The sequence below is a fragment of the Sceloporus occidentalis genome, unplaced genomic scaffold (genome assembly GCF_023333645.1).
Source record: "Sceloporus occidentalis isolate IW3139 unplaced genomic scaffold, rSceOcc1.0.p SCAF_51, whole genome shotgun sequence".
Taxonomy (NCBI): domain Eukaryota; kingdom Metazoa; phylum Chordata; class Lepidosauria; order Squamata; family Phrynosomatidae; genus Sceloporus; species Sceloporus occidentalis.
This window is the reverse complement of record NW_028317031.1, coordinates 3,295,335-3,320,887: the sequence shown is the minus strand read 5'-3', so window position 1 is coordinate 3,320,887 and position 25,553 is coordinate 3,295,335. Positions and strand designations below refer to the sequence as shown.

General features: G+C 39.7%; 3 protein-coding genes across 3 annotated transcripts; 2 read left to right on the top strand and 1 right to left on the bottom strand.

Annotated features, from left to right (window-relative positions):
* Positions 1-2,986: 2,986 nt before the first annotated feature.
* LOC149288453 (proprotein convertase subtilisin/kexin type 9-like) lies at positions 2,987-11,238 on the top strand. The gene is made up of 12 exons (XM_089491732.1): positions 2,987-3,091; positions 3,565-3,756; positions 4,389-4,512; positions 5,525-5,658; positions 5,919-6,060; positions 7,615-7,811; positions 8,080-8,263; positions 8,859-9,029; positions 9,466-9,614; positions 10,096-10,273; positions 10,478-10,659; positions 11,041-11,238. Exons 1-12 carry the CDS (start codon positions 3,023-3,025, stop codon positions 11,236-11,238), a joined length of 1,920 nt encoding a protein of 639 aa, XP_089347858.1. The 5' UTR covers positions 2,987-3,022.
* Positions 11,239-13,590: 2,352 nt separating this feature from the next.
* On the bottom strand, positions 13,591-16,733 carry LOC149288452 (centromere protein L-like). Its single transcript, XM_089491790.1, has 4 exons — positions 16,560-16,733; positions 15,437-15,688; positions 14,524-15,066; positions 13,591-13,665 (listed from the first exon to the last, which is right to left on the bottom strand). Exons 1-4 carry the CDS (start codon positions 16,731-16,733, stop codon positions 13,591-13,593), a joined length of 1,044 nt encoding a protein of 347 aa, XP_089347916.1.
* A 1,770-nt stretch (positions 16,734-18,503) lies between these two features.
* Positions 18,504-25,488, top strand: LOC149288451 (aspartate--tRNA ligase, mitochondrial-like). Its single transcript, XM_089491640.1, has 17 exons — positions 18,504-18,645; positions 19,402-19,501; positions 19,694-19,760; positions 19,844-19,945; positions 20,174-20,269; positions 20,602-20,725; positions 20,959-21,005; positions 21,257-21,363; positions 21,816-21,885; positions 22,029-22,208; positions 22,507-22,614; positions 23,378-23,440; positions 23,516-23,668; positions 23,784-24,002; positions 24,368-24,478; positions 24,895-24,970; positions 25,313-25,488. Exons 1-17 carry the CDS (start codon positions 18,504-18,506, stop codon positions 25,486-25,488), a joined length of 1,941 nt encoding a protein of 646 aa, XP_089347766.1.
* The last annotated feature ends 65 nt before the right edge of the window (positions 25,489-25,553 follow it).

Below are 25,553 nucleotides of genomic sequence, written 5' to 3'. Positions count from 1 at the left end.
ACATTAGTCCATACAGTCTCTGCTGTGACAGCAGGGACACTTGAGATGTGTTGAATTAGTCCAAACAGTCTCTGCTGTCTCCACCTAATGTATTGGATTGTCTTAGTCAGTTCTAGTCTTGTCATACCCCTTGAATATATGTATATATGCTCAGTTAAGGAGTCGTTAGGTTTAACTCCCTCCACTTGGTGACAAGAGAGACAAGAGAGAGCTGTCAATGGTAGACTGCCCTCTCCTGACTCTGCAAAGGTAGGGATGCATGTGTGTGGAAGCATGTATGTAACGTTTGTTAGTGTGTGTGTAAGTATGTTAGTGTGTGTACAGAAGTATGTTAGTGTGTACGTTGAAGTTGGGAAAATCTAAAATTCAGCCACTATTCTGACCCAAGAATGTTTTAAGTTTCTGACTCTTAAAAATGCAATAAAAATATTTATTTTTATTAAAGTAATTACATTTTTATTTGTTGTTTAATCTAATTTATTTATAATTGTGTTTATTGTGGGGGGGCTACAAATTATCTTGCACTTGTAATAAAGTAACAGTATTTGAAATGAATAACAAAGTAGACCTTAGTATAGCTTTTACTAAATTATTGTTATTTTTTTAGGCAGGATTTTTGTTGTTTTTTTTGGTAGTTTTTGGGTATATTGGTATATGGTGTTTGCATGCCTTCCACAAGTGTATGGTGTTAGCATGTGTGTACCTGTCACTGTAAGGTGTTAGAGTGTGTAAGTGTATGTTAGTGTGAAGTGTTAGCATGAATGAATGCGTGTGTTAGTATTTAGCATGTGGATGTCAGAGCATGGTGTTATCGTGAGTGTGTGAGAGAAGAATCAGGAGAAAGAATGTGTGTGTATGTAAGTGTACGATATTAGAGTGAGTGGGTGTTAGAGTGAGTTTGAGTGTTAGTATCTATGCACATTAGTAATGGAGACCCAGAGGAAATACTGCACCCAGGTGCCGCTAACCCTAGGTTTGCCTTGCTCTCATAAGGTGTGCTAATCGGAGGATTGTAAGGGTGATGGGTGTAACATGGGCAGAGCAATAAGCAAGCCAATGGAATGGACATGGGGTAGGGTGAAGGGGGGCATGGAGGCTTGAAGCCTGTACTTGTCCCCAATATTTCTGATAGTTAGTGTACATTGAGGACCAGGTGGGGAACCACTGTTTAAATAATGCCCCAAACCCCATTTATCAGGGATAGGCACCAACATTGGTCATGACGGACCTTTACTGTGGTCTGTGGTGGATTCAATGATGTTCTATGGACCTTGCCATGGACACTGGTGTCCTTGTATGGACAATTTGCCCATCCCTGCTTGGGTTATTATTATTTGATCTTAATGTTCAATTTTTATATTATTCAGATTAGATTGACAGTGACATCCACCAAACACAGTGCGGCTCTATCCATAAGGCTCACTAAGCAGTGAGCAGTAAACCCAGAACCGCAAAGACATATCCCTTGTATTACATTGCTTTATTATAAAAGGAGGACACTTACTGGTCATATTGTATCATTGCATCTGAATTAGTGACAAGAGCATGAACAAAGCAAACACTGTGTGTCACTGAGAATGTGTTGCTGTAAATTGGGGAACAAAGACATGTTTCTAGGGGCCCAGAGGTCCTTAATCTGGCACTGAAAAAGGCGTAGTCCTGTCTTTTATACTTCATTTCCAAACATCCACTGGAATCTTCCTGGGTTGCTTTAGCATAGTGTGCATGAAACTGAGTGTTAGAGGTAGTTTACTGCTGTGCAACAACATGCCAGCGGCCACTGAAAACCCTTTGGACATCCAACCATGTGGTGGGGTATACCAGCGGTCTCATGTTGGTTTCACAAGTAAATGCAGCATTTTCCCCCATTAGTTCAAGACTTTTGGCCAGCAGTCATAGAACTAAGCCATGAAATGGCACGTTTTTATGTTATGTTTATGTTTTTGAGCATATGATTTGTTTTTATTATTATCAGTGACTAGGTGAACGTTATTGATGAAGGAAATGAAAAAATGACAGTGGAGCCAGGTCCCCATTTAATGAAAATATACATTTTGAAAATAGAATATTTCTTGCAGGGTACAACCTTACACTGCGGCCTTTAAAATTGCGGAGCTCCTAAACCCCAAGGGTGGTGGGAGCATAAGAGTGGATTCTCCACCACCTCTGTGGGGAGGTAACGTATTGAGTGTAAGGTGTGGGACAAAGGTGTGATCTATAGTAACGTCAGCGTGGGCTGAGTTCTGGGGGGACTTTATTTAATTTTTAAAATAATAATAAATATAATAAAAGGAACCATTGAATGTGAGGGAGGTGGTACCTTTTTTGATTATTTTAAACAAGCATATGGCTAAAAAATGGCCAGGTTAATGGCTTGTGAAAGTTTTTAGGCAACTAATGTAACAGATTTTTTTTTTACAAACAATACAAAACACTTAACAAAAGTGCATATTTTTGAATAAGGAGGGTAGGGACTTGACATGCTTAGCCCTGTATGTTTTTGAATGCGTGGGTACACATTAAATCCAGCACACATAAAAGACATTTATTTGTTTCATTTGTAATTTGACACCGGGAGTGTGGTAACCTCGGCCAGGTAATCAGTAACCAGAGAGGATCATCCGATGAGACAGGACATGGTGTGATTGGGCTTTCTCCCACCCCAAATCTGTCTGAAAACTGTGCACCTGGTGAGTACTGCTTCTTTTTTTGTAACATATTTTGGGGAGAATCGGCATCCCTCCCTAGTCCCTTTAATTCCCTTAAATTCATATTACACCAGCACCCCTTTTCCCTTTTTAATAATATTGCAGTGGTCCTGATTGCTATATCTTAATACCACAGCAAACATTCCCACTTCGTAAATATCTATATCAAGCGATACTATCTGTTCTTGCCGCAGGACCACATCACGATGAGAGGTGTCCCGATTCTGTTCTTACTCTGCTGCTCCTCTCTGGGACCACTCAAGGTTGCAGGAGATGAGGAGGATTACGGAGAAGAAATTGTCCTCTCCCTTGCAATGGAAGAAGAAGACCAAACGGAACCAGAAAAGGTGTCTTCTCCTGGAGCTTTCCACTGGAGTAATAAGGTAACTTTAAAATAATGTATTATTTTAATGAACAAAACAATCAGCTTATTATATAATTATTCATGTTTAATTTAGAGGTCTGCAAACATTAGGAGTGGCATAAAAAACAGCCGCAGTGCAAATCTATGTATTTACAGCCTAATATGTTATGTTTTGAAAACCAGCACTTAAAATGTATTTCACAATTCATCTTAGATATCAAAAGCTCTTGCATATAGGTTTCGGGTAAATTTGTATTATAAAAAATATAATATGTTTATATATAATATGAGTGTCAGTTCGAAAGGGACCATTGATTGTGGACAAATTTGTGGAGCATGTGTTGTTAAAGGTGTTTGGGCCAATGTGACCATTTATCTTGCATGTACCATGTTAAAGCAATGTATGCATAGTGTGGACCCAGGCCACTAGTTATTCCATTGCTTATTCATACGACCACAAAACCAAAAAAGTTGTTCTTTTTTTTTTTGCAGGACTCCTGGAGACTTTCCGGACAGTACGTTGTGGTGTTGAAAGCAAATGTCCATAAGTCTCAGACCGAAAGAGTCATTCGGCGGTTACAGACAAGAGCAGCAAAACATGGCTACCTCACTAAGATTGTCCATGTCTTCCATGAACTTTTCCGAGGGTTCGTGGTGAAGATGAGCAGTGATATGTTAGAGATGGCAAGTCTGACGTTTTATCAAACCTTACCAGTCTTTTAGAATTTATACATTATATTCGGTAACGTGTTTTTGCATTTGTAACAGAGGTGCAGCGTTGTGGAACCCCTACAGATTTATTAAGAAAGAAGCTGCCGTAATGGCCCTGGTGAGAAGCGATATATAATTTCACCGGCAGCTTCACTAGGTCATTACACAGCTGATATTTCAAGCTCCTCAGGGACACCAAGACCACTATACGACATCGAATGCTGCATCACGGAATAGTTTTTAGTTGCTAATTATAGGAATTCAAGGAATTCAGGAATAAATAGAAATGGTCAAAAAGGGTAGAAAAATATAGAAAAAGAAGGACCATCTCTAATGACAACATATGACATATACTTTGTAATGTATGCTGCTCTAAAGTTTATTTCAAAGAAAGGTCAACGAGCTTTACATAAAAGTTCACACAGAGCTGCTCTATAAAAAGATCTTTAAACTAAGTATTGATACTCCATATTTTTGTCACCATTGGTTTTGTCTTTCTCTCATGATTCCATCAGCGATTATGTGCAGCTATCTCTTTTAAAGTGATTGGATGAATCCATTTTGACATATTCACTAAAATAAAAAATAGTTTTCTCTGCTTTCAGGCGCTGAAGTTGCCCCACGTGGATTATATTGAGGAGGATTCGTACGTATTTGCCCAGAGCATTCCGTGGAACCTAGACAGAATTATTCCAGCCCAGCACGTGGCCAGCCACTTTAATCCTCCCAGTATGGGTTTGCCGCACATACTATAATGATGTTTGTACCTAATTGGCTTTTGTGCACGTTATTTAGCTAACTCACTCCTACAATTTACAGTAAATAGGGCACATTCACTGTTCAGCTGTGTTTAGTGTTTATGTGGATCGCAGGTGGAAACCAACGCTACGGGAGTAGCTGCCACTGCTGTGAGTGAACTCTGTTGTGAAATTACTGCGGATAGCAAAAGGAACCTGATCCTCGGGTTACCTAAAGTGGGTTGGATACAATGGGGTTACGTATGAAAACTGACTCTGATGTAAAGTGGTTTTATCTTCATTGCATCCAATGCTGTGATCCTGCATGCTGGATAATTTTATAGGTAAAGACCGGGTTATGCCCCAGAATCAGTGTTTATACATACCCCGCTATGTTCTACTTCAAAACTTTCATCTTCTAAGGTCAACGTTATAATTTATAGAGCTAGTTTAGAATGGCGTCGGTTTACTAAGCTTTGATTTTCCAAGCACCTAATGTGAGTCTGAATATTTGAAATGCAAATAACATAACATAAATTATGTTATTTTCAATTAAGCTTGGAACCGTTCATGCCCTCCATCAGGCCTACAGGCCACCAATCTGATAAGCCTTGTCTACCTGACATGACAGAAGCTTCAAAGGCTTGTAAAGACCCAAACGGAGTCCTCTCAGAGGAGACACTCACTATCATCTCTCTTATCCTCATACCCCGTGGGACTCATTGAAGTCCTATTAACAGCTCTCATGGGTTGCTTGGTTTGGGGCAATTAGCAGAAATGTATATTTTTCTTAGGATTTCCTTAAATCTGAGACTTTGCACCTGAATTGCTGTTTTGGTGGATCATCCTGAAGAAGATACATATCATTAATTAATAATCTCATTAACGTAATTATTCAATTCAGCTACGGCTCTTTGTTTAGTAGATACAACGGGGGTTACTTTTACCCAGTGCTAGATAACGCATAAATCTATATTTTCATATTCTCATGTTTTACTGTACAGACACGGGAGATTTGGTAGAAGTTTACTTGTTGGATACCAGCGTCCATAGCGATCACAGAGAAATAGAAGGGAAGGTCCTTGTGACAGACTTCGAGAATGTTCCAGAGGAAGACGGAACCCGGTTCTTGAGACAGGTTAGAACTTTAAGTACATGGTTTACATGTAACAAAATGAGATATGGGAACTAACAACATTATACAATGGGTGCGTTTGGTTAATCTAGACTGTTAGTTACAAAAAAACATTTCATATAAAGAATGTGGGATTTTTGTGAAAAATTATAGTATTGCGTTGTATTTTCATTTTCATACACATTCTTAACATGTGTGGTAGAAATATTCTGAACATTTTATATAATTAGTAATTGGCTTGGTTAACTCTTTCTTCCCGACAGGCCAGTAAGTGTGAGAGCCATGGCACTCACATGGCCGGCGTGCTGAGTGGGAGAGACGCTGGGGTGGCCAAAGGAGTAAATCTTCGCAGTCTCCGAGTGTTAAATTGTCAAGGAAAAGGAACAATAATTGGAAGTCTGGCTGGTAAGAAATGGCTCTGGGAAAAGAGTTACTGTAACAAAGTGAAAAATCACCATTTACAGAGCAAGACTAATTGGTGGGCCCCTTGCTAAAACATTCCCACATTCTGAACAATAGGTAATTCCTACACAGTAAATTGATGTAGAATTATTAAGTGTGCCAGAAAATATAATTTTTGTACAGATTTTTGAATCCTTAATGCTGCATATTGATAGACAGTTGCTTATATTATAACATTCAGGTTCACCTTGGAGGCTTCAGATGTTTCTAGGCCTTCAGGATGAAAGTAGTGACTTCCCAGACATGAACTCTGCCACAATTTTAAGTACCCTTCAAATCCGCTTGCTATTTTTTTACCTTATAATAAAGAAGGGTTAAATAATACGTATCAAGGGTGTCATATCCAGTGGAACTCGCTTAAATAGAATACTATCCGGGGATACATATGCATGCTTCATTTTCAGGAAGGAAATAATCATTTTTAGTTCTTGTCTGACTCTTGACCTAACAGCAGAATCCACAAACATTGACACAAGCAGTGACAGCCACCAATCTACTATTTAATAGTTACTAAAAAAACTATATGCATTTAAATAACAAATAATTAAACAGTATGTAACACCCAAAGGTGAGAGAATGTATCCGGCACGTGTGTAGCCGGGGATCTCCACGGTGCCAGCCGTCCAAGGACGCTATCTCGTGCGATTTCACGTGTGATGATCAGCAGCGTTATAGCCGTCTCATGTTTGGTTAGCACACTGGGGCAGGGTCCCTAATCTCTTGGCATTCTGGGTAAACCACACACAACTCCCGTCCTAGAACTCCGGTTTAATGACCCTTTGTGCAATTTCAAAAGCTGCAGTTTCCAGTTTGGGGCTGCCCAGGTCAGATCACTACATGATGGACTTAAACAGCAAAGGTCTCAGCATAAAAGATTAAGTACTTAAACGGCAGGGCAGGAGAGTAAGACCCTCTGAATCGGATTTCCAGGGATGTGCAGAAAGCAATACTTTCAGCCAAGCTTTAGCTATAGCCGGCTGTATCCAGGGAGGACAGTAATCACCATTCATAATTTATATTTGCATTGTTTATACAAATACCATATCCAATTTAGGTGAATAAAATGTAGATTGCTGCCCATCTTTCATACTTGACTCTGGTGATGCTGGTTATCACCTGAACTTGGTAGCAACCTGGGAGCACAAAGTTATTTCCAGGTTTAGATGAGCTTTGTGGGTTTTAATATTATCTCAACAAAAGTTAAAATGAGCTCTATTTGACTCCAAGTTATACTAGAGAACAAAAAGAGGATGACAGTGTTAGCGTAGGAGAAATGTGAATCTTTAGTTGATACCTTTAGGCTTTGAGTCCATCAGAAGAAGAGATCTCCTTAAATCCCCAAAGCTTTCTCTATGCTGGCCCTTTAAAAAATGCCAACTAAAGTCTCCAAGTTATATCAGTACATTTTCTCCTATACATCGTCTCCTATACATATGCACTTGTAAGCTTAACACCTTCAGTTTTGGTTATTACTCAAGTTGCTCACCTGTTCCTCAGCGCTGGAGTATATCAGGAAAACGTTGATGGAGCAGCCATACAGGCCCTTGATTGTACTCATCCCGTTTGTTGGAGGATACAGCAGAACTCTTAACGCAGCCAGTCGGACGTTGGTAAAATCAGGTGTAGTCATTATTGCTGCAGCTGGAAATTACAAAGATGATGCCTGTTTGTATTCACCTGCGTCAGAACCCGAGGTAAAGCTTGGATTATTAAACATATCTGTTAGTTGTCATTGAGATCAGGACAGCAGACTCCGACCTGACTTCTTCAGGTCAGAGGAGATATGCAAGACTTCTACATTTAACCAGAAGCAATAATTAATAAGAGATATGGGTAGCTATTAATGACTAAGAAATGCACAAATGATTAAATGTGAAGGAACGAGCAAAGCTATATTTTATGCAATACATATACATTTTGTCATTTACTGTATTTGGATGTTGCCCTTCCAATAATTTACAGGTTATCACTGTTGGAGCCACTAACTACCAGGACCAACCTGTGACTATGGGCACGCTTGGGACCAATTTTGGGAATTGTATAGACATATTTGCTCCAGGTGATGACATCATTGGGGCATCCAGTGACTGCACCACTTGCTTTACATCACAAAGTGGAACATCACAGGCGGCAGCACATGTGGCAGGTACAAACTAAACAAAATTGCCTAAACTATTAATTCCCACTGGATCTTTGTATGATACGTTTCCCAGAGGCACAAAAAATCATGAAACTTAAATCAGCATCGATGCACTTTGATTATGTAATATGATAATAAGAAAAAGAGTCCACTTTTGGTGAATTTCCCACTTTTCCACCAAATCCCACATTTTACAGTTCAGTTTACTGAAATAATTACGAATTAACTTTATGGAACTCTCTCATTATGTGTATAACATGGAAGCTCCCACGCTAACTTCAGTCACAGGATATATGGGATTATTCCTGCTCATTCATTTACTTGTTTGTGTTGATACAAATTATGGAGGTTTTTGCACCATATGCCAGTATCCACAGTTTCACCAAAAATTTGCCATTGACCCCGGATTTATAAAGCTAGAATAGTTTCATTTTAACCAAAACGGTTCAAACGTAACTACACTGAATAAAGGTGAATGTAGATTTAATGCCTATTTCATAATGGAAATGATGAGGCAGTTCCACTACATCATAGGTGTTTACAGCTATGGTGTATTGTGTTTATTTTTTATATATGCGCTGTATGCCATCTCCGTTTACAGGTATTGCAGCAATGATACTGAACAGTAAACCGGATCTCACTGTATCAGAACTAAGGCAAAGACTGATACATTTCTCCACTAAAAAGGTCATCAATGAAGTTTGGTTTCCAGAAGATCAGAGACTGATTACTCCTAATCGAGTCGCAGGACTCCCCTCCAAACTGGTTTCAGGTAGGTTAGTGTGTTCAAGGTACATTAGTACACAATAGTGTTTTCTATAGTCTGATTTCTCACAGTTGTCATAATGCCGCGTATTTCTCAGTGCTGGACAATGGGCTCATTGGGCTGACACGATAGAAAAGCTGGTGACATTAAAAGCTAGATATAAGTCAAAAACCTCCGAGAATGAAGAGAAAGAATGAGTAGAGTGGATGCATAACATTTGCCAGGATAGTATCACAACTTTATTTTAGATGTTACAGGAGGTCACCATTTATTTTCTTTTTTCATGTATATTGGAGTCCATATTGCATGGGCACCAATTCGTTTCAGACCCAATAAATAACATTGTCATAAAGACAGTATTAGACTTCAAACCCTAACCAAACAGTTCATCCTTGTTAATTAGTGTAAGACTTACAAATGTAAAGTTTTTGTTTTGTTCTAGAGGAGGAACTTTTTTGCCGCACAGTTTGGTCAAAACAATCAGGATTTGCTCGTACTGCAAAAACCTCCGTACAGTGCAGCGGGAATGAGGAGATGTTCAGCTGCTCAAGTTTTTCAAGAAATGGGAAACACAAAGGAGAACACATAGAGGTAAATTATCAAAATACACAAATCTGGCTGCAGTTTAACATTTGTGTGTGTGTGTATATATATATATATATATATATATATATATACACTGTGTATATATATATAGTGTTAAATTCTATAAAATCACTTGTATTGATGAGATATTGTATGGGGGGAAAAAATGACAGACTAGCACAGATCAACATGTAAATGAAATACATTAGTTGTCCTCATATAATACATACAATCTATGTAATAATACATGTAATCTGTGTAAAAAGAGCATTTTGGTTATTTTTCTTTTTATAATACATAAAACATATAATGACCATTCCTAAATGATGGGAGATTGGAATCATTGCTTAAATATACTATATGTGCATCGTTGTCATTGTTTCAGATTGTAAAATGTTTTCTTACAAATGTAATTTGCAAATGGAAATAATTTAAGATTATTTCTAGCTTTTTCATTAAATTTTTTTATACTGTTTCTTTTATATAGGATCAAGATGGTAGGCAGACTTGCGTTGCACACAATGCTTTCGGTGGGAACGGTGTCTATGCTATCGCCAGATGCTGTATTTGGCCAAAGGCAACCTGTCATGTTAACGCAAGCACACCGGGCGACAAAGGCTCCTTCTCCACCGCCAGCTGTACTAGTGACGACCACATCCTAACCGGTAAGTAGTCATCCTTTATCGACCCATAAAAAATTATCAATCTGGGACCATTCTAATAAAATGAAGTCAACTCTGACCAATGGCAAGCAGACCTCAGTGTCCTGTTTTGGCCGTGCAGATTGAATTAAACCCGATTATCTCTCTGGATGGGATTCAGTAGAACTGATGGTACCAAATGATAAGATCGCAGATATTTCTTTTCAGGCTGCAGTTCCCATTCATTATCCAGACTTCACAGCGACTCGGTGAGGCCGGTGCATACCCCTGGAGAAAAGCATCCCGCTTGTACTGGGAAAAGCGAGGTGACTTCTCATGCGCAATGCTGCCATGCCCCGAGTATCACGTGTAAGCTGAAGGAATACTCTCCTGTGGGCTTTACAGACAAGGTAAGGCCACTAAATATTTATGCCTACTAAAACCCTTATTATTCAGGGAGGGGGGCGCCACCAGAAAATAACATATTGCCAGAAACTGTGGATAGATTTATGGTCACAAATAAAATGTTATCCTGATTGTTTCCCACATATATTATTTATGACATGTTCTAATCAAGATACAGATTATAATCAATGTATTACACACAGATGTAAACTTGTTGGACAGAACAAAGTTGTTAAACATGTATACAGTTTGTCTTTAAGAACAAAGTCAACAGCTCTCGTTGTGTGTCTATAAGGAGAGGTGAAATGAGCAACCTTACTTCTCTTGACTATAATAACGTGCATAAAGGGATTTTAATTGAACGGTTCTCCCATTCGCTATTGCAGGTGACGGTTTCGTGTGACGACGGCTGGACGCTGACCGGCTGCAATGCCTTCTCCCGTTCTTCCAAGGCAATGGGTGCTTATTCGGTTGACAACACTTGTGTCGTGTCCAACACAAAAGGTGGCAAGGGGACAGCAGCCATTGCAGTTTGTTGTCAGAACAAACACACTGAAAACAATCTGAATTCAAACTATAGGTGAACAAATGAGGCAAATGTCCACATGATACAAGTCCAGGCGCGTGGTTTTACACACAGCATTATGTATAGAGATCGGTAGAAAAAAAGTGCAATCTGTGTTTTTCCCCTATCCTGCTGAGACATTTCTAGAATCCAGGTTGTCGACACATATGTGTAACTAACCCCAGCATGAACATGCGTGTATTGTTCATGTAGGTGCATTTTGATATTTAAACATACAGAATAATGTAGTTTTGTGCTTTTTCCTGCCATTTAACTCTTTTTAAGGAAGTTTGGAAACACCTTGTTTTTTGTTTAATGTATAATTATAATATTTTAATAAAAAAGTGAAGGAGAAAAAAAAATTGAAATTAGGTAAAATGACTTCACATTTAGGAGCGAGCGCAAGAACGTCACATTGTTTTTATAGGAATTACCGTTATTAGCACGATGTTCCTCTGCTAGTTTTCCATAATTCCTTCTGGTCCCTGCACAGCCCTCATATCTAAGGGCATATAAAATTGTACCTTTATTTTTGTACCCAAGATATATTTATTTTGGCTTTATGAAAAAGCACATTTGTACAGCAGTCACATTTTCAATAAAATTAATTACAAAAAGGCCTGTTACGTAAGTCGCAATGAGATATTCATTTCCGAGAGCACAAACATTATAAATGGTATACTGTACGTTTCATATGAAAACTTTTATACTGTTTCAAAGTTATCTATGCCTTTGCTTCTACCTCCTATATACATAGCGGTAATAGGAAAAATAATCCCAGATAGAGCAGCTCTTGCGTGGCAGCACGGCCGTGAGTTTCCCGCAGCGACGTCAGGGCTCAGAGTGAGCCCCGGAGCTGACACCAATTACAGCGGCGGCCAGCAGTGACAGATATTATATGCGTTACACTGAGTTGGGTCAATTCCGGGCTGAGTCTGGACATAATAACATTTAATTTCACCTTTCTTTTGTGCTGTTGCATATAAATTCTCACTTCCTGATACGTTTAATTTTAGTTTTAACTATATAACATAACGGATATGGGACGGATTTTACGGCACTTTTTCCCCAGCATTTCACACGTCGCCCCAGGCAGCACAATGTCTTGGGCCGGCCCTGCTGGAGACCTCACTTGGAGTATTGCGTACAGTAATGGAGACCGTATATCCAAAAGGATATAGACATGTCGGAAAAAGTTCAGAGAAGGGTTACTACAATGGTTCAGCATTTTCAGACCTATTGTCCTTGTAACAAAGCCCACTTGAGCAAACTGATAATTTCACTGATTGGCAAACAATATCTACAAACTATTAGTACTAATAAATTAAGCCATATTATACACAGAGTCTGTTGCAATTCCCCTTTAATTTCCCTGCTTAAATGAAAGAATACTTTGTGGTTCCTAGAAAAGGAAAACATCGTTATGTAAAAAAATAATCCAATAATAAAGTGGAGCAAAGCTATACAGTAAGGAAAGCTGCTACTCTGTGAGGCTTTCATAGACCCCTTCATAAAATGTATAATGGACAGGCATTAACACCAATATAGGCAAGTTACTATCCATAGAAGGTACACAACAAATGTGATGATCCCAGTAACGGCATCAGCGTTGTCTATTACGTAACAGAGCTGCTGTAAAGTATTGCTTCCGATCTTTCTTTGGTAGAACTAATCTGGATGGATTAGATCAGGGGTGTCCAACCTGTGGCCCTCCAGCTGCTGCAGGACTACATCTCCCGTCCTCCCCAGCCAGCCCCTTAGCTGAATGGGAGATGTAGTCCTGCAGCAGCTGGAGGGCTGCAGGTTGGAAACCCTTGGACTAGATGCTCACACTATGTCCTCTAGCTGTTATGAAGACTTCCAGAAACAAATTTGTCCATTCTCCTTGGTTCTTCGCTCATAAAAGGGTTACATCATCATCCAAAGCACACAGCAACGTTTGAGGCCCAACAGATTCAGGCGCACATGATCTCTAATTCATCCAGAATGCATTATAGGATGTGTAAGAACATGTCGGGCTCTGTAGGAAATAAACACTAAATTCAAGGTGCCTTTATTTTAGTGAAAAAGTGTTTATTTGGGACATTAGAAAATCTTGGCATGTTTATAACATTTATATTAAAAAAGAAGGTTAATGCAGTCATTTCTTCACAGGACAAAACAATGATGAATGGAGGTCTTCAGGTAGAATTCAGTTTTAAAATTAGGTGGTAATTAGACTGCAGTCCCATGACCTGAATCTTTAAAGAAGCAAGGATCCAATAACAATATATGTATATTTCTAGAGTGCAATACCCTGGATCTGGAAATTTAGTAAAGGACAAGCCAGGTAACAGCTTATAAGTCTTTGACGAAATGCATGATTCCACAGTCAGTATGGGATATTGTTAACGGCTAACTCGGTAAGCAGTGCAAGCACTCGGACAAGATGTTCTTTACTGAGGAACTAGAAGAAAGACGGGGAAGTAAATTGTTAGAGAGAAACACAAATCTTTTTTGTGAATTACTAATACTTAATGAAAAACAAAGTTTAAAGTACTTTATTTACATATAGTTGCAGCTATGTTTACACTTTGACTCCTTGTCATACTACCTCGTGGTAAACAATAGTCTTCATAGCCCAGCTTGTCTATGAAGGAAAGCATTTTATTGTACAATCTGGACTTCATTAGCAAAAGAACCAAAGTGCGGTGCCTGAGCAGGGAACTACAATGGCTGCCTCCAGGTCTACAGATAATGGACATTTACTGGAATGGTAAATTACATGACTATATGACTACATGAGTCCAGCATCAAGATTAACATCAATTAGATCCAGATAATAAGACAATGTACGCCCTCAGAAAAATCTTTTCTTATCAATTCCGTTGAACTATGGGTAACTGTTTATAATAAAATGTTCTCTTTAAACAGAGAATGGCTTTCCCAATGTGTAACTGAAATGTATTTCTCTTTAAGACAAGGAGTCAGGGTGTAAACATAGCTGCAACTATTTAAATAAAGTACTTTAAACAAAAACTGGCCACTTCAGCACATACACGTGCCCTTCAGTTACGTTGCAATAGCAAATTACAGAGGGTTATACACATCCCTAATAGAGGGGTTGTGAAGCAAACTAACCTTGATTAGAGAATACATTTTGTTTAAACAGAATACCTGTTAAAGAACAATTCATATTGCCTTCATAACATTAAAAAAAAACAATTATCACACTTATTCTTTATTTTTTCCCCTCCGTTTACATAAAAAAAAAAAAAAACACACTTACCAGACTTGAGTTAAGCAAACAATTATTAACACTCACCTTTATTTTTCCTTCACAATGTGCGGAAGCCACAGACGTGGACACTTTTGTGAGCTGTGTTGCTGATAAGTGAATCTTGAAATGTCGGAAAAAGTGGTTGTAAAGGTTATGAAATAAAGTGTCCACCTCTTCCGCAGTAACTTCATCTTCACTTTTATGGATATCATTCCACAGAGTCCTGAAGTCATCTGGGTGGATGGCATAAGAAATGTCCATGTGGGGTTCAACTGGCACCGAGAAAACCAGCTCAGTGGCAGAAACACGTTCATGGATTTCATAGCCGGCCCACATGGCCGTCATCCAAGCGAGATCCCGAGCACTGATGGGTAATTTACTGAAACAACAGTCAAAACTCCTCTGAAACCATGAGCCCACTATGGCTGTGAGAGATTCAGTCCCATTCACCAGGAATAAGGGCAGGCAAACCATAGTGTCTGGTAACATTTCCAAAATTTCATCATCTCCAAAAGTACAACAGAACCAGCCTGACCATACAATTTTGTCTTCTGCACCTGCTTTGGAGAACTGTGGTTTGGTTGAAACCTGAAAAGGAAAAGTATCTTAATTAACGTAATCCCAGGTGGAAGGAGTCTCAATCGGATAAGAAAGTGGTTTATAGTAATTCTACTTCCACACGCATTCAGTGTTATAGGTTGTCATTAAAATCCAGTGTCCTACATCTAAATTAAAAAATATAACATTTAATTGTCAGTAACATTTAAAGATGTCATTAACAACCTGTGCTCACAAAAAGCTTTTCCTGTAATACAACCAGATTTTACTCGTAAAACTAACAAAACTGCTTTAGTACATAGACCTCAGCACAAGTTTTCTATGGCTGTATTTAATGTAACCCCCTTTACAAACATTTGTTACTTAACCCAGGCAGGGGTAACTATAGGCACGTTCTCACCTGGACCAGAACTGCTCCCGGATCTCTCTCCTTCCCCTTGAGTCCAGGCAAATAGGAGAAGCTTGCTTTCATAATGTGCTCTGTGCCAACCTCAATTGCGAAACCCTTCTGCTTTTCAGCCAAGATCTGGGCAGACAGCAGCCTGGAGTATTCCTTTAGATTCTTATGCGAAAACTTGTGCATTGGAGTTACACTGTATAGGTTCCATTGCTTGTTTAAGAGATAGGCGATCCTTGATGGGTCAAGAGTTTCCTGAAACAGTAACACAAAGTTATAGTGGATCTCAGCAATTATGATTTGGGGTTTTTTTTGTGGTGCTATCCTTTGGTTGGCAAAATAGAGGATTCAAACAATAAATGTGGAAACTATTAGTAAGCTCAATGCAGGACCTTTAGTGTTATAGTATATTTTTCTGCACAGTCTGGAAACAAGAGCTTCATATACTGTATTACCAACTATGCCACTGTCTATGTAGGAGATACTTTGAAATAAATGTCATATTAATTACGGTTTTTTAAGATTCTGTATCTTTGCCCGAGTTCTGTGAGGCCGACTCCCAAAATATCTATATCAGAAAAACTTCTGGGGTATGATTAAATAATTTCACGCTTCATTGTTGCTCTGTGAGGCAAATATTTAGAAAGACGTTATGATTCATTATGGCACCTTTTGAAATAAATTTCTTCTTAAAGGGAGGTTGACATGGACAATTATATATTAAACACAGGATTAGGTGCTTCATAATTCATAAATCAGTAATTACATAATTGCTTTTATTAGAGATTTTGCATGATTACATTTCTTTCACTCTGCTAAAAATATTTTACCTTTTCTATTATGACACAACTATCCAAAACAGCAGCCCTGAACAATCTAAACTATATTTAATGAAATTACTGGTGTAATAAGTTTTCAGTCACTTTGCTGGACTTTAAAAGGCACAATAGTTTGTGGTCCTGAGTGATCCACTGACAGCCATGTGTGAAAATCATTAGAATGTGACATGTTGTTGGTCCTCATTATAGACGCTAAAATGAATGGCATACAGATTAAAACCAAAAAAATAAATTGTGTCAAATGCTGGCTTTAATGCAGTTAAAGCAGGCCACTTAAAGAAATGTACCTCCAGAGGGCTGCTTTGTGGGATCCTTCTCTTTGATGGGGCCTGGCGAAAAGGAGTATTCCTACGAGCAGAATTCAACCCTGTGTTGGTAAATCCAGTGCTCTGAAACAGATTGCTCCTGACCTCCCTCGACCTTGCTCTGGGGTTTGGCACCCCATTTGCGGGTGTTTGCATAGCCTGCAAATAATAAGAAAATTAGCAATACTGGCCGCAATATGAGTTGTTTAGCAGCAAACCACTTACACAGAAAAAAAACCCAGATATCAGTTAAAGAAGTTTTTTTAAAGAAAATATGGCAACTGATAAATGCATTAAAAAGAAAAATGGATGAAGCGCACAGCGATCGGCGTTACACATTACACAGTCTGTGCTTTGATTCCCTGAAACGGCATTTTTTATTTAAATTGAATGCGCAGATTGAAAATGCCACCAGGGAGCTATTGTTATCTTTTATTTATATAGCACCAACAGTTTACGCAGCGCTTAATACAATACTTATATTCAAGGGGTATGACAAGACGAGAATTGACAGACTAAGACTAACCGATACATTAGGTGGAGAGAGCCCGGCTCGCAAGCTTACAATCTTGAGGGAATATTTGTTTAGAATGTATATCCATAAGACTCATCAGCATTAAGCATTAAGAAACAGCGCACACAACTTACTTACACAATCCACCTCACACTTTGTGGTACTCGGGGCTGGAATAGGGATGCCACATACAGACTGAAATGTTATTGCTTGCTGCGCTCTCTTTTATTCACCTCTGTCTGTCTCATATATATATATATATATATATATATATATATATATATATATATATATATATATACACATAATACAAAAGGTGGAGTTTTTTTAATCTCTACTTGCATGTAATAAAGGTAAAAGTTTACTACCGGTTCCCGTATGTAAACACTGCATGCACCCGGTACCGCCCACATACGAAAAGGGGGGGTAAATAAGGAAGGTTGTCTCACAGCAGTCGGGAGGATCGCCGCTCCTGCGCCCAAGACACGAAACCAGTCGACCCTTAAATACTTGTCGACTTGTTTGGGGTACACAACCGCCTTTCCAGCCACAGCCTTTCATCCCTCCATTCCGACGGTTACACATTCAAAAGCAACCCTTTCCGGAAGAACTTTGGTCAGAGTGAGGGATGGAACGCATGCAGCTTCCGCACATATCTGGTGAAGGCATTACAGCACCATAACAAAGATGGCGGATTAGGGATCGTGGTTGCCTGGCAATTTGGCGGTAGGTTTCCTGTAAGCGCCTCTTTGGCTTGACATCATCACGTGGTCTGCCAAGGTTACCCGTGTCGGTGACGCCCACCCGGTAGGCACACTGTACGGAAGCCTGTCAGCGGTGTTGGGGAAGAAGATGTAAGTTTTCCAAACGTGAGATGCAAATAGTCTTCTTAAATAACATTCTACAATTTTGAAGCTCAAAACTATATATTTTGGTGTGTTGTTGCATTTTGTTTTAAGGTGGAAGCACAAGATCAGTTACCATTCATCTTTAAATGTACTCCAACTCCCATAATCTCAGCCAACCTGATAGAGATTAAAATTGAAATCCTAAAAATATATTTTTTTGTCTAATCTGACATTATTGTTTACAGTGAAATGAGTTGTGATGGGCAGTTTTATAATTTACTAAAATGCAGTATTACATATTATAAATCATTTTCACTATTATTGGAGTGTTGTTTGTACATTTTCTTACTGTGTATTACTGTTATATGATTGTCGCTATTTACTAGATTGTACTGTTTTCCTTTTGTATCAGTATTAATCTTATTGTGAATTTGATTGTAAATACTTCCCCTTAATCCATTACATAGATTTGTATAATGTCTGACAGTATGAAAATAAAAATAGTAGCCATGGTGATCTAATATATTCTGATTATGTACAAAATTGTGCGTAGAAGTCTAGAGGATGGCCCTTCGGATCAGTCTCAAGATGCTGATGGGCTACGGATTTACGAGAAGAAGCCCAGTGCTGCCCAGAGACATATGCATGACGCACAGGAGGGCAAACTCGAGCAACCCCCGGGCCGCTAAAAGCCTCAATACCCCCGGTAACATTTCGTATTCTCGTCTCCGGATACTTTACTTCTTCCTTTTTTTTTTTTTTATATTTAAATATTTTTTTCCTTCCGAGTCTTCTTTTTTAAATGCAGTATTTACAAGAAAGAAAAATGAGAATAGTTTAAGGGTCAGTTATATGTGATAATTCAATCATCTTGGCAACGTTTTGGCATAACGTGCCAAAAGATGGTAAAATGGTTTCATGGAGAATTGGTAATTCATAAATTTATTGAAGGCAAGTAATAGCTTTCTTATCAAAGTCAGTAGATAAGAAAAAAGAACATGTTGTTGCTTTTGTTTGCTGAAATATGAATATTCGTTAATGGAACACAGGTTCACTGATTGGAGTACTATATAAGTGATAAACTCCAAATGTAAGGTGGAATATTTGATTCAGAGCACAGATAGCCAAAATGTAACAACTTCATCTGGTACTGAACCTCAACTCCTATAACGCTCAGCATCCAGAGAGCTTCTTTGTGAGCAGCCCTAACCCTAAGGACTTGGAACCCTCACTGATACTAATATATTGTTGCTGTTGAATGGAGACAAGTTTTATATATTTCTGTAAGTCCGATTGTGACGTTATATACTACTTGTTATGTCCTGTCTACCCATCGTACAGCGCTATGGAATCTGATGGCGCTATATAAATCAATAAATAATAATGTCTGAATGTGATGCCATTCAAAATGTTATATTCATTAATATTTAGGAAAGTATTGATCGTTTCCTTGTGTTTTTAGATGTCAGCAGTTTTGTTTCTCGATCACACACTTGCGGGGAGTTGTGTTCTGCCCATGTTGGCGAGGAAGTGAGTCTCTGCGGCTGGCTTCAGTATCAGAGGTAATGAGTTCCTACGGGGCATATCGACTCAACGCAGCGCGTTCTGTGCGGTTTTTATGAGTTTTCAGACAGCGGCCCCATGTTTTAAAACAGCAGGGATGGGTGAGCATTCTCTTTTAACCCGCTGTTTGCTTGGGAAAGGTTTTATTTATGGAGTTGGCTCAAGATGCTGTCTTTGTATCTCTTCCTTAGACAGGGGCTGTTTGTGATCCTGCGGGATTTCCATGGGCTGACCCAAGTGATTCTCCCCCAGGATGAGGTATGGGTGACTGTTATCTCGGATAAATGGCTTCCCCGTGTGTCAGTGAGTAACACTGTCGTTTTCTAATTCCTTGCTTTCAGCATGGATCTGCGTTGAAGAAGTTGTTAAGTGAGGCTCCCTTAGAATCAGTGGTGCTGGTCAAGGGGACGGTCATCGCAAGACCCCCCGGGCAAGAGAATCCAGTGAGTTTGGGTGTATTTTCTTTTCTTACAGATCAATGTAAAGGCTTAACGGGTTTGTGATTCTGTCTATGGTGTAGATCCCAGAGATACTGGCTTTACCTTATTTCTGGCACGTTTGTGGCACCAAGTTATTGGTGTCCGTAGCTAAGTGCTTTTATGCTAAACATGCGCTGTCCGGTTCTCCCAGTCCTAACTGTGATAAGATAACAAGTCCTTCTTTTCCTTCAGAAAATGTCAACTGGAGAGATTGAGGTTCAGGCTAAGGATGCACAGCTCCTGAACCCCTGCAAGAAGCTACCGTTTGAGATTAAAGACTTTGTGAAGGTGACTTTAAGCTATGGAGTAAAGCAATCATCAATGCTGTAATAGATTTGGGCTGGTTAGAAATGTTCTTACTAGTAGTGAAGATGCCTCTTTAGAATCAAACTCTGGCCTCTCATACAAAGAGATTGTCATTAGATTAGAAAAAAAGGAGAAATATCATCAATATACCGCTTCATGGTTAGTTTTACAGGTATGTTAGTGGTTACCTGGCTCCCTTTAGAAAGCGCAAACCTTTAGTATTGTGTAGAAAGCTGAAATACCTGGTGTAACAAGACCTTTACAATGCACTTTAATGGACCACTTTAAATGCTATTTCAATCTGCGTTGTGTAGAAATCTGAAGCTCTGCGGATGCAGTATCGTTACCTGGATTTGCGTAGCGCCCATCTACAGTACAATCTTCGTCTGAGATCCGCAATGGTGATGAAAATGAGAGAATATTTATGTAACCAACACGGTATGCAAATTTAAAGGGATTTCATTAATTTTTATTTAAGCACAGAAAGGGTTAATGACGCCTTATTTGTATCTTTTCCCATTGGGACCCAGAAAACTAAACAATGTTTAAAATGCAGTATTTAAAATTAACGTTTTGAATGTTTGACCAATGTGTTCACGTTCAAGGGACTTTATATAGAAACATTGTTGTAATACTGGATTAAAATAACCCCATTCTATTCTTTTTCCTAGGCTTTGTAGACGTAGAAACCCCCACGTTATTTAAAAGAACTCCAGGGGTACGTATTATTGGCACAGACTATGGGCAGCCATCCCTTCTAACCTTTCATAGCAGAGTGAGGAGAAACCCCTCTCTTTACCCTTCGGGATTATGAAGATATTGTATTCATCCTGAATTGATTTAAAAGATTTTCAGATTGAGATGTTGTAGATCTAAAGGAATTATGCCACTTTATTTGGGGGATTACCTGCCCCCAGAGATGTATGGATGTGTCCCTCTTAATACTTGTCATTCTCTGTATACTAACAGGGGGCCAAGGAGTTTGTAGTTCCCACTCAAGAGCCTGGCAGGTTTTACTCGTTGCCCCAGAGTCCTCAGCAGTTTAAGCAGCTTCTCATGGTTGGGGGGTTGGACAGGTAAGTGTTAATCAAATGACAGCTCAATAATATGATATAACAGATATACTGTATTTAGACTGGCCTAAGACAACTAGGCCTAGGGTGGCAGGTCCAGGGTCAGGACCCCTGTGCTGCAAACCCAGGCACAGATCACCCTACGGGGAAATTGAACTCTTTGGTGCTCAATGGGAGATATGATTCCCCATCCAGTCCGTTTAGGGATGTGGCGTCATTTTGCAGCGTTCAGTAGAAACGATGGCAGCTGCAGAGGTGGATGCTGGGAAGTTGCCCCAGGTCTGGCCTAGAACAACACCAAATACACAACCGACTAAGTTGGCTTAATGATTTTAATAATTCGGGAATCTGTGACTTACAATCATCTTGTTTCATGTAGTGGGGGTGTAGAGCTCCAGGATTGTTTAGAAACGCTGGATAGAAATCATATTATGAAGTAAAGTCTGCCTTTACAGATACTTTCAGGTAGCGAGGTGCTATCGAGATGAAGGCTCAAGACCGGATCGGCAGCCTGAGTTCACTCAGGTATTGTATTGGTTTATCATGAGTTTTGTATTTCTAAACGATAAGGTTTAGCCTGCATTTCATTGTTTCGTAGCATTACTTTCACTTGTCTCGTTTCAGTCGTATGCTGCAGCCTCTGTTAACCAAATGTTTGCTTGCTTTAGGTGGACATAGAAATGTCCTTCGTTGATCAAGCCGGGATCCGCAGTCTGGTGGAAGGATTGTTACGGTACTCCTGGCCTAAGGATAAAGGACACCTTCCAGACCCATTCCCCATCATGACCTATGCCGAAGCAATGAACAGTTACGGCTGTGACAAGCCTGATACTCGCTTTGACATGAAGGTCAGACACCCCATAGCCTCACGGAACCAGGGTTTTTTAAGCCGAGCTCTGTTAGGGAAGTTCCTGTGAAATTTACTAGCGCCCCCCTTTTGTTACCGATTTCTCTTAGTTCTTTATATTCCTCTTAGCTGGTGTTTGCCGTGGAGGATCCTTTGCTTGTGGTGTATAAATGCAACGGAAATAAACTGAATTAGTCTAGGTTTGGCTAGTTGTATACTGGCTCTGTCATTGCAGCCCAGCACCAATTTTAAGTTATTGTTCCTTTTTAAGTGTAATTTTACTGAATTTCTCCCCGCAGATAACTGATGTCACATCGCTGCTGGCAGTGGCAGAGCTGGGATTTGTGCAGGAGGCTCTCGGTAGACCCCAAGGTTGTGTAAAAGCAATCCGAATTCCTGCCGGAGCAGTGAGTCCGATAGATATTTGTTGGAAACTGCAGAAGTTGTTGTCATTTAAAATATTTTGCCCTTGTAATAACTGTCACAATGGTGTTAACCATTTCCATCCTGTGGCTTTCGCTGCACCGACGCCATGTGTACCAGACCATGTTATGTCTTCTTATTCGCAAAATGATTGGACGAATGATTATATATTATATATATATATATATATATATATATATATATATATACACACTCTGCAGGCGTGGTTAGGCCCAAAGCTCCTTTTGGCTGGGCATATATGCTTCTAGCTGTCTTATGGAAAGGAGCAGAGATGCCTATATATCAAGTGATAAAGCCATCTGATTTCTCTGCTCACAGACACACAGACCATCTCGTCCCTAAAATACTGCAGTCCTGCTTCTTCCTATCAGCTTTGTGATTGAAACAATTAAAGTAAACTAAATATATCAGTAATCCTTTGCCCATGTGAATGAACATGTTCATACAATGGGGTTTATTAACTAAACGGAGAGTTGTAGTTTCAACCTCTTGACTTTCCTATACATTATCAGGGCAGAGTTAAATCAATGCGAGTTCTGCAGCCCTCTCGCCCATACAGGGCCAGCTCATCTGTTTTTACTGAAGAAACCAGCCAGGGTTGGCACCACTAACGAAGAAGTTGGATCCACAACTTCCGTACAAAAATCTCCGTTTAGCGAAAAGACCCCAATAGCCTGTAACTGTAACTACATTACGTAGATCCATTTCTAATTTTGTTTGCTACAGAAATTTCTGAAGAGGAAAGAGTTGGATTCTATGATTGAGAAAGTTAAAGAGCAGCATAAACAGGTAATACTTTCTGGATTCATTTTTGCAAATCTGTCTTATCCTGTAAATTGTTTTAAACCCCGACGATCCTTCCAGGACATTATGGCAGCCATGCTGAGATCAGATGGGACCTGGAAATCACCAATACAGAAATTCATCAACGAGGAGCTGCAGAAGGATCTCGTCGAAGCTACTGGCGCTAAACCGGAAGACATTGTGTTGCTGGCAGCCGGGCAGCGTGATACAGCGGTGAGTCTGCGCACCATGCGGCAGCTTTAATATGAACCGGATCTGCCCCTTCCCCTGATCTGCACATCACGGGGGTGTTGAATATTATTTCTCGTGGCTTTTTTTCATTGTCCAGTGCACAGCTTTAGGGAAGCTTCGCTTGGATGTTGCTTCTCACCTGGAAAAAAGTGGGGTGTCTGTCCGTGATCCCACTGCCTACCACTTCTTATGGGTAGTGGACTTCCCCCTCTTTCTGCCGAAGGAAGACAATCCACAGGAGTTGGAATCGGCTCACCATCCCTTCACTGCTCCGCACCCGGACGACACAGAGCTTTTATACAAAGAGCCAGAAAAGGTGAGTTATTGCATCTAATGTAACAGAAAATGATAGTGTGGTATCTTATTACACTTGTGATTTCCCCCATGCTATTTCTCGTTCTTACTGCAAATGTATTCTGGGTTTCTCTTTGTAAAAACAAGGCATTCATTTAAAACATATCCATGTAGTTGATACTTTAAGAAATGGCATAGCTTAACCACTACAAACCAAAAAATCTAAGCAAAAAAAAAATGCACCAGTTTGCTTTATATATAAGCAATATAACCATGCATGAAGCCTTCTTTCAAAATCAGTCCCTTATGTTTTTACAGAAGGTTTTATTGGGTTTTCAACAGTTTGTTCTACTGACTACTTTCTAGGATACTTTGTTATCCCCGTAGGTCCGCAGCCAGCATTATGACCTGGTTCTTAATGGTAATGAAGTTGGAGGGGGATCAATTCGTATCCACAATGCAGAACTGCAACACTGGGTCCTGGAGAACATCCTAAAGGTGAGAGATCATGGTTATAATGAAGCGAGGAGCAGAAGCCATCACCTAAACCACCAAGAGTTTGCCATACAGAACGTCTTTACACAGAATAACGATGAGTAGGGGGAGGGCTTTCCAAGGGTTCGGCTTCATCTCCCTGCAGGAGGTATTCAGCTGCAGAAGTTTAATTTGCAACATCATACTGGACACCTACTTCTCTTACAATAAGACATTACTGTTACTAAAAACAGATGGAGGGAAGGGGTTGCATTTTCTATTCTGAGGATCAGTGGAACTATTTCAATATAAGGTCCTTGTGACTATTCGTTTGTGAACCAGACCGTCCTTGAGAATTTAAAACATCCTCTAGTTTACAATAAGTGGTTAATTTTATGAGTAAGAAAAAAATCAGTACATTTTTTTTATGCTGTCTGTAGGAAGATGGACGTCTTCTCTCTCACCTGCTTGAGGCGCTGGAGTCCGGAGCCCCCCCACACGGAGGAATAGCTCTAGGTAAGTGTTATCCACGCATCTGCTAAGTAGGCTTCTTGCAAATGAATTTCCACACCAGAGTCTTTAGCCGTTCGTGAATTCTGGGATTGAGGGGTATTTCTCTGCCCTGAATATATCAAACCTGTGCGTTAACGTCCTCATGGTGTCTGCCAGCGATGATGATTTGCTGATGGACGGGTTCTCTGTATAATAACTGTACTTTATACAATCTATGCAGACGGGTGCCTTAAAGCCATGGTGACCAACAGGTCTGCAGATGGACAGCTCTGATTTAGGTTGTTTGAATCTCAGTAGCAATTACAGAAAAATGTAAGCCAATTGAGGTATTTTGATTTCTTTTAGGACTTGATCGCCTTATTGCAGTTATTGTGGGTGCCCCGAGTATCCGTGATGTTATTGCCTTCCCTAAATCATTCCGAGGTCGTGACCTGATGAGCAATGCCCCTGACTTTGTGTCTGATGAAGACCTTCAGCTGTATCATATTAAGGTGACAGAAGACGGAATCAGCGATAAGTGATGGGAAGTTCCATATAACGAGAATCTAGGGAACTGGAAAACTTGAGAGGCCGGGATTGCAGGCCT